The sequence below is a fragment of the Lepisma saccharinum genome, chromosome 9 (genome assembly GCF_977018435.1).
Source record: "Lepisma saccharinum chromosome 9, izLepSacc3.1, whole genome shotgun sequence".
NCBI classification, from domain to species: Eukaryota; Metazoa; Arthropoda; class Insecta; order Zygentoma; family Lepismatidae; genus Lepisma; species Lepisma saccharinum.
In genome coordinates this window covers 67,464,014-67,477,596 of record NC_139237.1, presented here as the reverse complement: position 1 = coordinate 67,477,596, position 13,583 = coordinate 67,464,014, and the positions used below count along the sequence as shown (strand labels likewise).

General features: G+C 36.5%; 1 protein-coding gene across 3 annotated transcripts in view; it reads right to left on the bottom strand.

Annotated features, from left to right (window-relative positions):
* Positions 1 to 13,583, bottom strand: part of corn (microtubule-binding protein cornetto) — a 162,598-nt gene that overhangs the window by 48,444 nt on the left and 100,571 nt on the right. For all 3 annotated transcript variants that reach the window (XM_083128334.1, XM_083128335.1, XM_083128336.1), the window contains exons 4-6: positions 5,955 to 6,079; positions 1,387 to 1,527; positions 105 to 202 (exon numbers count right to left, since the gene is read on the bottom strand). In XM_083128334.1, the coding sequence (XP_082984460.1) occupies positions 105 to 202; positions 1,387 to 1,527; positions 5,955 to 6,079 (364 nt within the window). The remainder of the gene's footprint in view (positions 1 to 104; positions 203 to 1,386; positions 1,528 to 5,954; positions 6,080 to 13,583) is intronic.

Genomic DNA, 13,583 nt, shown 5'->3' with positions numbered 1-13,583 from the left:
TGTAATATTCAGCCATTCAATCTAGAAATACAGTACATGTATTTTCTGGAAGAAAAGCTGAACATTATAGAATTCTTATATTATATCATGAACTGATTGCTTACCTGCGCTGTTCACTTATTCGCACCAAATGCTTGCATTCTTCTTGCTGACGTTGGAAATCTGCCTCTCGCTGTATCAGTTTCTGCTTTACTACTGTCGCCTAACAAAGAGAAGGAATTTTATATATACAGACAGATCTGTCAGCAAGTTAATGGCTTGAAATTCAATCTACAAAGTTTACAAAGTATAGCTCTCATTAAGTTCAACAAAATGTCATGCCCAGATATAGGGTGTGGGACATGGACATAACATGAAAAGAACAAGATATTTTAAGTGTTAAAAATATTGAAAAATATAAGTAACCATCGGACACAACTTGACCTGAACTTATAACTGAAATTGTATTAGAGGGGAGCTCATGATATTGCTTGCCCCAGGCCTTTACATTTCCAAATTGGCCTGCAACATACCCTTTTGAAATGTTTTTTTGGCGAATATTTATACTTGAAATTTTCAAATATCTCTGCTTATGCAGTCCAATTACAAAAAATAAATAAATAAATAAAGTAAATATATTTATTCTAAGATAAATAATTTTAAATGGTTACATACTCTGTCGCTGCTATCTTATACAGAGAGAGTTTGAAAGTGTTGAGGGAATAAAGCAGATATGTGGCTGCAGGTATGTTAAAGTTTCAAATGTTACATCATCATTCACAATATTGTGCATTTCATTTAATTTTTGGTATTTAGCATAGTTTTTCTGCCACTTTTTGCTAATCACAACGATGAGATTCTGTGATGATATGATAAAATTGACGAAGGAACACTCACAAAGAATACCCATGTCCAGGCTGGGATTCAACATTATTCATAATATGAGTGCACAACAAATATAATCATGTATATTCTTAAACATTTACTACCTTTAGTAATTTAATTGCATCATCAAAAATATGAAATTACATACAAGCTTTGTGGAACTGAAAATTTAATTTCTTTGAATAACATCATTCCACCATGCAAAATAAGTTTCCACTTTGCTATAAGAATTGACATAGTTCACTTTGGTTACTTTTATGCTACTCCTTCTCTTGTGTCATTTGCACACAATACCAAGCAGCAGAATGAAGGCAACTCAAGCATTTTGTGCCATCATGTCATATAATTTAAATATGCCCTGACCAACAGGAAAGTGTGTAAATATTCATGATCATATTTCACTCGTGCTGATTTTGCATGTGTCAGTTAAAGATGAACCAATCCAATGCAATGTGTCAGTTATCACTTTGATGGAAAATCGGCCTATAAATATGCAATAATAATAATAATACTAAAACTTACCTCAGATTCAGCTTCCTGCAAAGCATCTGCCATTGTTGATTTCTCTGCTTGAAGGAAGTCTTGCAACTCTGCAGATTCTGTTTCGAATTCCTGCAACTGTTGCAATAACGCCTTCTGAGCTGCGAGGCTCTTTTCGAGATCCTGTAAAGAATAGTGTGTCAACAGCAGAACATTTCTTTTTTATATCATACCAAGTTCTCAGTCATGATCAGGTATGTATCCCAGGCCCTTTCAAAATATGTAGTTCAAGTTACAATAGGTTTCAAGTAAGAAGCATCACTATATTTGATTTAATCACAAATCCAGAGTTCCTCTGCAATCAAATTATGGCTGTATTCATAGCATCATGGGGGTGGGGGATCAGTCAACTCCCCCTGAATCAATTTTCATTAATTTGAATCAAAAGGGATTTATATATATATCCATATATATATATTCAAATATATATTCAATAACAAGAATAAAGTTCAATGAATTATTATTCTATCAAAGAAAAACTAAGGAAAAAAGCAACTTGAAAATTTCCTAACATTTTACACCCAATAACATCATATCATCTTGTTTTCAAAATCTACAGATTCTGTGAATCTTCAAAATTCCAAAAATGTAAATATTTGCATAATTTTCATGGCTACAATTTTATCCTATTTCCAAATTTTTTTAATAACAAGGTGTATAAAAGTTAAAAACAAAATTCATTAATTATGGATTTCATTGTATTAACAGTATGAACAATTAAGAAAAATAGCTGCACCAGATATTTACTCATGTGGTGTGTTGAGTAGTCTCTCCTCAAGGTAATAATAATAACAGTATATTATTAGTGTATAATAATAAATATATTTGATTATTATCCTTATTATTTCACAATTCTATTTTTATATCACTGGCCTCACCTCACTTAATTGGAAGAGAAGGCATTAATGCCTTAACTTCGCCCATTAATGCCTTAACTTCACCCATTAATGCCTTAACTTCGCCATGTAAACAAAGTCGTAAATAAATAAATAAAAATTTCTGATGATGCCCATGGCTGTAATTGAAAGATCAAGCTTACAATTCAAACATGGACCTGATCAGAAGAGAAGTTTGAAATCATTAAGAAAGCAAAGAACCTGGCACAAAACCTGAAAGAATATGTCTCTCTATCTCAATACAAATCACTACAGAGGATAGTTGTCAGCTATGATACATCTGTTGTATGTAAATGTAAATACAGCTATACTTGATGTTTTGTGTGTGTGTGTGTGTGTGTGTGTGTGTGTGTGTGTGTGTGTGTGTGTGTGTGTGTGTGTGTGTGTGTGTGTGTGTGTGTGTGTGTGTGTGTGTGTGTGTGTGTGTGTGTGTGTGTGTGTGTGTGTGTGTGTGTGTGTGTGTGTGTGTGTGTGTGTGTGTGTGTGTGTGTGTGTGTGTGTGTGTGTGTGTGTGTGTGTGTGTGTGTGTGTGTGTGTGTGTGTGTGTGTGTGTGTGTGTGTGTGTGTGTGTGTGTGTGTGTGTGTGTGTGTGTGTGTGTGTGTGTGTGTGTGTGTGTGTGTGTGTGTGTGTGTGTGTGTGTGTGTGTGTGTGTGTGTGTGTGTGTGTGTGTGTGTGTGTGTGTGTGTGTGTGTGTGTGTGTGTGTGTGTGTGTGTGTGTGTGTGTGTGTGTGTGTGTGTGTGTGTGTGTGTGTGTGTGTGTGTGTGTGTGTGTGTGTGTGTGTGTGTGTGTGTGTGTGTGTGTGTGTGTGTGTGTGTGTGTGTGAGAGAGAGAGAGAGAGAGAGAGAGAGAGAGTGTATATATATATGGAGAGAGAGAGAGAGAGAGAAATAACGGAAGGGAGTTTAATTTTCAGTAACCTAGGAATAGTAAAATTGTAATACATCATTGCCATTATTATCATTGGGGTCTGAAACGGGTTTCCAGCACTCCCATAGAGTTGAAAATTTGCAATGGAAATCTTTAGACAATGTTACTTGAATTTAGTTGATCCGAAAATCACGATGATAGACAGCTCCAAGGCATGAATGTGTGGAGCTACACATCAAGATGCTATCCATCTGTTCTTTCAATGCCCACAATATTTGAAAAATCTTGAAAATTGAAAGTATGTGTGGATGGCAGCTACAAAACTCAGTTTGCTGTATGGCAGAGCTTTGACCCTCTAGTATATCACTTGGTACAAGCAAAAAACTGACAACCATGGAAAAAAAAACAACTTATGAAGGTCTACATAGGAAGATTATATCTGCAAATTTCACTTTAGGGTTGATGCATTTCAAGAGTTAGCTGTGCTTAGTTTACTCTTCTGTGAGAAAGAGTATTGAAAGTGGAAACCCACTTTAGGGCTTGCTTACAAATAGGCTTTTCAAACTGTCAAAAATCTTAAATTTTCTGGGGTTAATCTGGATAGGAGGGAAAAATTACAGACCCATACATTTTTGCAAAAGGAGTTTCATGAAAGACTCAAAAACTCCATTGCTAAGAACAGTGATGTGCCCAGGATTGCCATCTTTTCCTGCCTTTGGCATTATTATTATTATTATTATTTTTAGAAATACAGGGCCAAAGGGGGACTTATAACCCTGCCACCCTGCGTTTGAGCACACCATTCGCTACAAGACTTCTTTCCATAGGCGCCGACTCCATGGGGCTTGTTAATGTTAATGATGTGGGGGCAGAGCCCCTCAAATAATTTTGCTTAAAAGGATCTAATTGCAATTCTCTTGTAAAGTTTACTCTGAATTGGGCAACATGAACTTAACCTTGAATACACATTTGAAATGTTGAAGACCATCAACTTTGGGGGGATGAGACCGCTAAACCATCAACTTTGGGGGGGGGGGAGTATGACCGGAGACAGCAAAACACATGACTTATTACTATAAACTAAGTATATAATTTGATTTGATTTTGATTTGATTTAGTTTATTTTACTTCGCGTTTTGTGCCTCTTGGCTAATTTGCGAAGATGGGGATGAGTGATGAAATGATGAAATTGATGAAAGGACATTCACAAACAACCAAGCCCGACCGGGATTCGAACCCGGGACCCTTGGCGTCGCAGCGCGATGTGCTAACCACTCAGCCACAGGGTCGGGCTAAGTATATAATTATGAGTATTGTTAATATTTTTACTAAAAAAAGTTTCAAAATAACGAGGTGATATGACAATTATACCAGTATGTTGTTTAGTGAATTCTGAACAATTTGAGGTCGTAAACACGACTTTCAGGCAATATTGATATGTACGATATTTAGTTATCCTCGAAATATCTTCCTCTACTACAAAGAATAAGGGGAAAATAATTATAAAGTCTTTGAGTTTATTTAACACTGGCTTGCAGTAAAGTACGCAAGGAAAACTGTATTTCAAAAAGTTTGTATTTCAAAAGCGGGAACGGCTATGATCAAAGATTATTGCTAAAGCACAGCATGCTGTGTGTTTTTTTTATTATTGCAAAATTAAATTTAAAAAGTAACATATTGTAGCAAGAACAAAAAAGTAAAACTAATTTTCCTGCGATTTGTGTTCGACTTTATGTAAATATTTAAATAAAACTGTTAAATATTGTAAATATTCATTATTTTTATGGGTACCTTAACACTAAGGTTATTTGCGACCGTCAAATGTCCTTTCTTTACAAGTCTGTTGTGGACAGTAGAACACACCCATGCCATCGGCGGGACTCAAACCCGAGACCTCTGGATCAAAGCGAGTTGAGTTGACTACCCAACACGTTCGGCTACCAAGGCCGGCATAAAACTGTTATGTTGGCCTCTAAATGTAAATACATAGCCTACTTTTAAATAAAAATGTTAATTGTTATCTAAAAAACAAATGAGCAGACACAGAAGACAAAGAGAGTTTGAAACATTTTCTAAAAGTTTCTCATGTTAAATTTCATTTGCATGAGGAATATAATAGCTGCTTAAAAACTGCTATAGGAAGACGTAATTTTTATTTTTAAAAAAGGGAGGGAGTGAGTCATTCATTCATTTATTTCAGTGATCAGAGCTCCCCCCCCCTCCCAATAATTTTGACAAGTCGGCGCCCCTGCTTCTTTCTGATGATGACCTGGATATTACTAATTGTTTGAGAATTTTAGTACAAAAGAAGTGGCCCCCAGAAGTCGAGAAGAATTCTTTTTTGGAGAAAACACGAAAAAAGATTCCTGAAAATCTCAAGCTAAAAAACATAGTGTACAATATTCCAATGACATGAAGTGAATATGAAAGAGGCATTTCCCAGATGAAATTGATTGTGACACCAGAACGGGCTGCTCTGTTAGTGAGCACAATTAAAAATTGTAGGACCACCCCTAACGTATTTTGATCCTTCAAAGTATGTGAAGTCATGGTTGCTGCCACAAGTACATCACTCAGCTGTGACCACAAAGTGAAGCACAAAAAAGGGAAGGAAGGGTGGACCCAACCAGAAAAAATCCTTGCTATGCCTCTTACTGCAACATAAATATTTAAGTTATTGTATAGGTATATAAATAAGTGAGGAATGGGAGCTAATTTTGACAGCTTTGTTCTTTCAGTACTACCATTTCCAAGATATTGGGGGGGGGGGTGTAAACTGACTAACCTTCTGGAGACTCCAACATTTCTGTTGCAAATCTGCAATTTCCTGTTGCTGCTGGACCACGACTTGGCTGGAAGACTGTAACTGCTTCTCCAGTTCCAGAAGACTGTCTCCTCGACTCGTAAACTCTGAAGAAGGAAAAAGATACCACAATCACGTTTCCACCAAAAGTTATACATCATGCGCTTACTTAGAAATTGGAATTGGAAGGCATGCAAAAACCACAAAGAATGAACAAATATTGATTTGAATATATATATATAAAAAAGCAAAATTATTTAAAAAATATTAGAATACAACTGCATTTCTCTGAAATTGTTACAATGCTAAACACACAAAGTGAAATAAATATCACATATATAATTGGATACTGAAATAAACAGAAATGTTACACATATTTAAGAGCATGTGATATCGGCATACATGACAATAATAAAATTTTCAAATCATGTGTATTTCATTATTCTCTCAAGCATGTAACCTTAAATGTTACTAGATAACATAGAAAAGCAGGTAAAGTAAAACACTGTGTAGAAATATATAGCACAGTTCTCCAATAGCAATATATTCATTCATTCATTGTTTTCTGCCTAATTGGCAGGTATTTTACTGCAATCTCCAACTTTCCCTATTCTCTGCCTTACGCTTCGTAATAGCATATGACCCAGTTAATTTAATATCATCTATAAGCTGATATCTCTTTCTTCCACGGACTTTTCATCCTTCAACCAATCCCTCCAAGGCATCCCTTAGCAGGCAGTTCCTTCTTACACAGTGTCCTAACCAGTTTCTTTTCCTCTTCTTGATGGTCTTCATTATAGATCATCTTTCACCAACTCTTTCCAGTACAGCTTCGTTTCTTACCTTGTCCATCCATTTTACATGTTCCATTTTTCACCATGTCCACATTTCAAAAGCTTAGAGTCGTTTTTCTTCATTTCTTAACGTCCAGGTTTCTGCACCATATAGTGCTACACTCCACACAAAACATTTCACTAATCTCTTCCTTAGACCTATGTCCATGGGTCCACAAAAAACACTTTTATCTTCTATTGAAAGCTTCTTTTGCTATTGAGATTCTCATTTTCACTTCTTGGTTTCAGCTCATGTCACTGCTTATAGTGCATCCGAGGTACTTGAAGCTAGCCACTTGCTGGATTCTTTCACTGTTTGCTCTCACATTAATATTCCTTGGTTTCCATCCTATGACCATTGCCATTGTCTTGTTTACATTAATCTTCATCCCATACTGCTCACAGCTGCTGTTTAACTCTTCTAACATACTATTTATGGTTCTTTCATCATCAGCGAAAAATGCCATGTCATCAGCAAATCTTATGCAGTTTATTCTTCTTCCTCCCAATTTGACACCTCCTGTGCCCTGGAAATAATTTTTCACTATATCTTTCTAAATAGATATTAAACAAAGTAGGCGATAGGCAGCATCCTTGTCGTACTCCTCTTCCAATTTCACATCCTTCTGTCATTTCATTTCCTGTTCTCACTTTAACTCGTTGATTCATGTATAAGTTGCTTAGAAGTCTTCTCTTTTTCCAATCTACACAAATTTTCTTCAGAATTTCTGAAAGTTTAACCCAATTCACTATATCAAAGGCTTTCTCCAGGTCTACAAATACTACAAACACCTCTTTTCCTTTCTCTAAACATCTTTCCCCAATGGTCCTCAGTAAACCAATTGCATCCCTTGTACCTCTTCCTTTCTTGAAACCAAACTGTTCTTCCTCTAACTCGCCACTGACCTTCGAGTATAGGCATCTGTTCAGAATTCTTAGAAGAATTTTTGCAGAGTGAGATATCAAGCTGATTGTCCTGTACTCAGAACATTTTCTGGCATTGCTTTTCTTCTGCAGAGGTACCAAAACAGACTCCGTGAAATCTTGTGGCCAATCCCCTTTCTCATAGATTTCATTCCATAAGTGCAGTATTTCTCTTTTTCCATCTCCCAGGCATTTGATAAGTTCAACAGGAATTTCAACAGTGCCCGTTTCTTTTCCATTCCTCATTTCTTTGAGTGCTTGCTCAAATTCTTCATTCAGGATAAAGTATCCTTTCTCATCATCAGGCATGTCTTCTTCATTTTCTACATTCAGACTGTCTGGGCGATTCTCTTTCTGGTATATGTTTGTTTAAAGCAATGCAGTTTCTTCATTGGACAAATTTATTAAAACTAGTAATGAAACTCTGGGATAATGCCTTACGTAGATTTAAACGAACAAATAACCCACATGACTGGCTACATTACAAGGATCTCCGTAACTTCACAACATCAATTAAAAGGACAGGAAAAGAAAGCATATTTCACATCCCATGTAAACAGCAGAAATATGAACAAAAAAATTAAAAGATTTAGGTATTGTTGATAAAACTACAAATAATATTGATGCCCTTCCACTTAATCTTAGGGATGCAGATGTTACATATAAACAACCATTTTGTTAGTGTAACACAGAATCTCAATTTTTCTGAAACACTTATCCAAAAACAGTACAATTTCTTCATGACAAACAAGAATGAGAATACTACAGATTTGTGTTTCACAATTAAAACAATAACAGAACTTGACATATATATAAGGCAATACATAGTATACACTCAAATGCAGCTGGAGTTGATAAAATCACAGTTAAAATGTTAAAGTTATCGCTTCCCTTTGTACTGCCTGCACTAACACAAATCATCAATTTCTCTATCTGCACTGGAGAATTTCCATCCATATGGAAGGAAGCTCACGTAATCCCACTAGCAAAGAAGAATATTCAAAGTCTTGATGACCTTAGACCAATAAGCTTGCTGCCTGTTGTCTCCAAAATTATTGAAAAAGTAGTGTGTCAGCAACTTACCAAATTTGTTGATGCGAACAATATATTACCAGAATTATAGTCAGGTTTTCGCAGTAAACATAGTACAGCCCACAAAAGTAGTAGATGACTTCCTTAATTTCATGAATGAACGGAGTGCAGTCATACTAGTCCTCCTAGACTTTAGCAAAGCCTTCGATAGTGTACGGCATGATCTACTTTTAGCTAAACTCTGATATTATAACTTCAGCCCATTAGCAATCAAGTGGTTCAACTCTTATCTTACAGACAGACACCAGAAAGTACAAATGCCTGGCACTCCACTATCATTTTCAAAATCTGTGCCAATAAAATCTGGGGTGCCTCAGGGATCAATATTGGGGCCATTATTGTTTACTTTATACACAGCAGACTTATCGAAAGCAATACAAACATGTGCATATCATCTCTATGCTGATGACACACAGATATACCTACCTACCACACCAATTACAGTTAGACGTGATGTTATGGTCCTCAACGATGAATTGGAAACGATTTCCACTTAGTGTGATTCCAATGGACTGATATTAAACCCCAACAAATCTACATACATGTTACTGGGGAACAGACAATCAATTACGAACGATGACATGGTCTTGAAAATACATGGGACCTGCATACCGCATAAAACAACATCTAAAAACCTGGGTTTGGTGATTGATAGTTCTCTTACTTGGACAGAACACATCAATGGACTGTGTAGGAAAGCATTCTTCATTCTCAGAAATTTATATAGGTCTCAAAATTATCTAACTCAAAAAGTTAAACTGAAGCTCGTTGAGCTCTTATTGTGGGACTCTTTGATTACTGATGTAGTTTATGGCCCTGGGGTCTCAGTCAAGAGATAAAAGGAAAATTCAGGTGATGCAAAATTCTTGTATATGATTTGCATTGAACATAAGAAAATATGAACATATCCTGCCTCATTTGAACACAAAGAAAATATTAACAATGGATGGAAGAAGGCATCTGCACTATATCACTTTCATAAACAAAATTTTAAAAGTAAGTAAACCAAATTATCTATTCAGAAAACTTATAGGCACTCAAATACACTTGCACTCCACGCGAGGGCATAACAAGCTTTTTACATGTCATTACAGTACCACCTCCTTCAAATCAACATGCAGTTTCAACCTGGAATAAATTGCCCATAACAATAACTAAAATCCAAAGCAAAGGACTATCTACTACGTAAACAGTTAGAAGCTAGAAGCACACATACATCCCACAACGGATTAATGTCAATGTAAGAACTTGGTATTACTTCATGTCAAATATTTCTCTTCTTGCACCATTCAACATTGACAATATGCATTTACGTGTACATGTGTGTGTGCATATATATATATATATATATATATATATATATATATATATATATATACACACACTTAATATTGTATTTAATGAATGTATTTAAAATTTGTCTTATGTGTATACATACGAGGTGTGGCTAGAAAAAAAACCGGATAGACGTTGCTGTCGACAAACGGCAACCGCGTCAAAGTCAAGCGGTGCATGAATGTATAACGTGATATCCTGCCTATCGACGGTGTGATTTCCCAGAGTGCGCAGCGATCAGTTCCGATGTAGCTTCTGGACGAAGTGAACCGTACATCTGTGCTCCGTCGGAAAAATGTTAAGTGTGAAAGTGGAAAAGCGTATCAATGTGAAGTTTCTTATGAAACTCGGAAAATGCGCCACAGAAACTTATGATTTGTTGAAGGAAGTGTACGGAGATAAGTGTTTATCACGCACGCAAGTGTTTGATTTGTTTCAAAGTTTTAAAGAGGGACGAGAAGTGATCGCAGACGACTTGCGTCCTGGACGACCTTGCACGTCAAAAACGGAATCAAACATTGCAAATGTCAGTGAATTGATCCGATATCCGTGGGATTGTGTACGTTAATTGGGTACCCGAAGGTCAAACTGTCAACCAATATTATTACATTACTGTGCTGAGGACACTTCGTGGGCGAGTAAGACGACGACGACCTGTTTTGTGGAAAAGCAAGTCATGGATTCTTCATCAGGACAATGTTCCTGTCCAAACGGCATTGTCATTCAAAGCTTTCTTTTTGGCCAAGAATGGGATCCCAGTGTTAGAACATCCACCCTATTCGCCGGATCTCGCTCCGTGCGACTTTTTTTTTTACTCCCAAAGGTCAAATCAGCACTGAAGGGAATCAAATTTACGACCGTAGAATGTGAGAACAAAAGCGACGGAGGTCATGAACATGGTTTCAGAAAATGATTTCCAGCACTGATACCAGCAATGGAAGATTCATATGGAGAGGTGTATCGATAGTGCAGGGGAGTACTTTGAAGGGGTTAATGTTCGTTTTGTACAAAATAACCAATAAAAGATTTTGTAGCAACAATCCGGTTTCTTTCTAGCCACACCTCGTATATTCATTAATTGTATCTTTACAGTTCTTATTTGTTTTAAAATTGTCCATATGTTTTTCTTCATCTTTCTTACTTATTTACTATTATTATTATTATTATTTTTTGTCTTGTTTCTTTTTTCTTCTCGTTGGATATATATACCGTTTGTAACTGTAGACTGTATTCTGACAAGGGTTAGGTGGGAGAACAGCATAGGCTGAACCTCGACCGCTCAATAAAGATATATTATTTTTATTATTATTCCTCAGGAACTACTACAGCTAGGAACATAACATTTGATGGACAGAAGCACTTAAAAAAAATGCACAAGAATGTTTCAGAGAAATACGAAACTATGTAGCCTACCCAAATCAATTTAAATTCAAAATAATATATATATGTGAGGCTCTGGTACAATGGTGTCTTGAATCGTCATTCAGAGGCTACAAATCTTCCGAGGCAATGCGACTAATGGTATTAAATTAATGCTTCCGCTCTCAACTTGCAACAAGCGAAATCATACTTAATGGCTTCTAATTCGATAATGGCGAGTTCTAGCATCTCGAACCAAATTGTTCTGATATACGGTTGTCTCCCACGCGCCTAAATGCGTTGGCACATCACCGCTACTGCACGTAGGTGAACTGAAAGGTAATATATGAACAGAACTTACAAGAATTAAGTGTCAATTAAAATTTTATCAGAAGATGCCGGGAGTGTGTGAATGCAGTTGGCCATCACTTTGAACAACTCCTATAACACAGGTCAGTACTCGTTATGCAATACAAATAATTGTCTGCATGCTAAAAATATGTGCGTAAAAATAAGTGCAACGTCACGGCTCGAAAATGCCGGCATTCCAGCCGTGCCGCCCCGTCTGCAGTCACGCGCTATCTCGGCCCAGGACCAACATGAACGCACTCTCTCTTCATTGGAAGCTCCATCAGAAGTCACCATAACACACGCACGCACGCACGCAAAAAAAAAAAAAAAAAAAAAAGTCACTACGTAGGTATAGAATTAGCCTCCTATAGCGGAGTGTCTATTTTCGAAATTTTAACTGTGCTCTATTTTTTTTTTCTGCAGACTCGATCTTATCCAGAAAACCATAATTAGAAAATTCAGGGATTTAAACCAGGTGAATAAGGGGACCAAGTCATTCATAGTCCACGAAATCGTTCCGATTAGTTATCGTTGTTCGCTGGAATGTTCCCACATGTACTCTGTTCTGGATACCTGTGGAGCGAGCGAACGAAAACAAGTAGTGACTCGAGACGGCTATTTCCCCTTCAAGCCATTGTTTTTGCACTTCTGGAATAAAAACTTAATTTCAAGATATTTCAGACAATTATAGTACGAAAAATACCAAGAATTAAGCTCTTTTAGATAAGATTCTTTGGGTCCAGGGTTCGATACCCGGTGGAGGCACATAGTGGTTCGGATCCCACTTTAAACTGTGGGTTCAGCACCGATTCGCCTATCTGTGCATAAACTGGATTTAGAACAAAAACTCAAATAATATTATTTGATATTTTTAGACTGTTCGGGATTACGAAAAGTCGGGAAATCATTTTCCGAAGTGAGGATCTGATCTTGTAAATTCACACCCCGTCATTTTGTATTATTACATTTTCTTTACAGTATCCATCGGCACGTAAAAACATGGATCAGAAGTACCATGAAGGACAGTCGATAGTGGTCTCTGTTTGATTTCTGTGCATTGTGAAAAGTACAAAAAGACAAACAACTCTTCATCAACAGAGAGTGAGTGAGTGAGTGAGAGTGTGTGTGTGTGTGATTATATATATATATATATATATATGAGAGAGAGAGAGAAAGATATGATTGTACATTTATTACACCTTACGGAAGCGTGTAAGTAAAATAAAGAAACTGTAAGATGACTCTTTTAAAATCAGTTCTTGTTGAAAAGGTGTGCTTCTGGCCATGGGCGTCCGACAGTGACCCCCTGGAAAATGAAAATGAACAAAAAATTATATATTTCATCCGTATAATCTCATTTTACCCACAATTATATGTGTTAATTATTGCATGAACTTGATAAATCCAAATTCAAGCAGTTTTTTTTAGGGGAGAACATTATTATGGGGGAAAATTTCCCTTCTTTGCCCCTGTGGAAAAAAAATACCTTGCTTGCCCCTCCATGGAAAAAAAAATCCTGCGGACGTCCATGCTTCTGGGATACAAAGTATAAAACTGGGCTTAGTTTCAAGTTGGGCATTTTAGTCCACATTTACAAACGAATTGTTATGTTTCATTACAGTTGATACTGGCCTTACAACCAGAAAACGAATGTGGAAATTTTAATTCAAGATAAAATTTATCTCACCATTAAGTCCTTTTATCTTGTTTTTAGGTA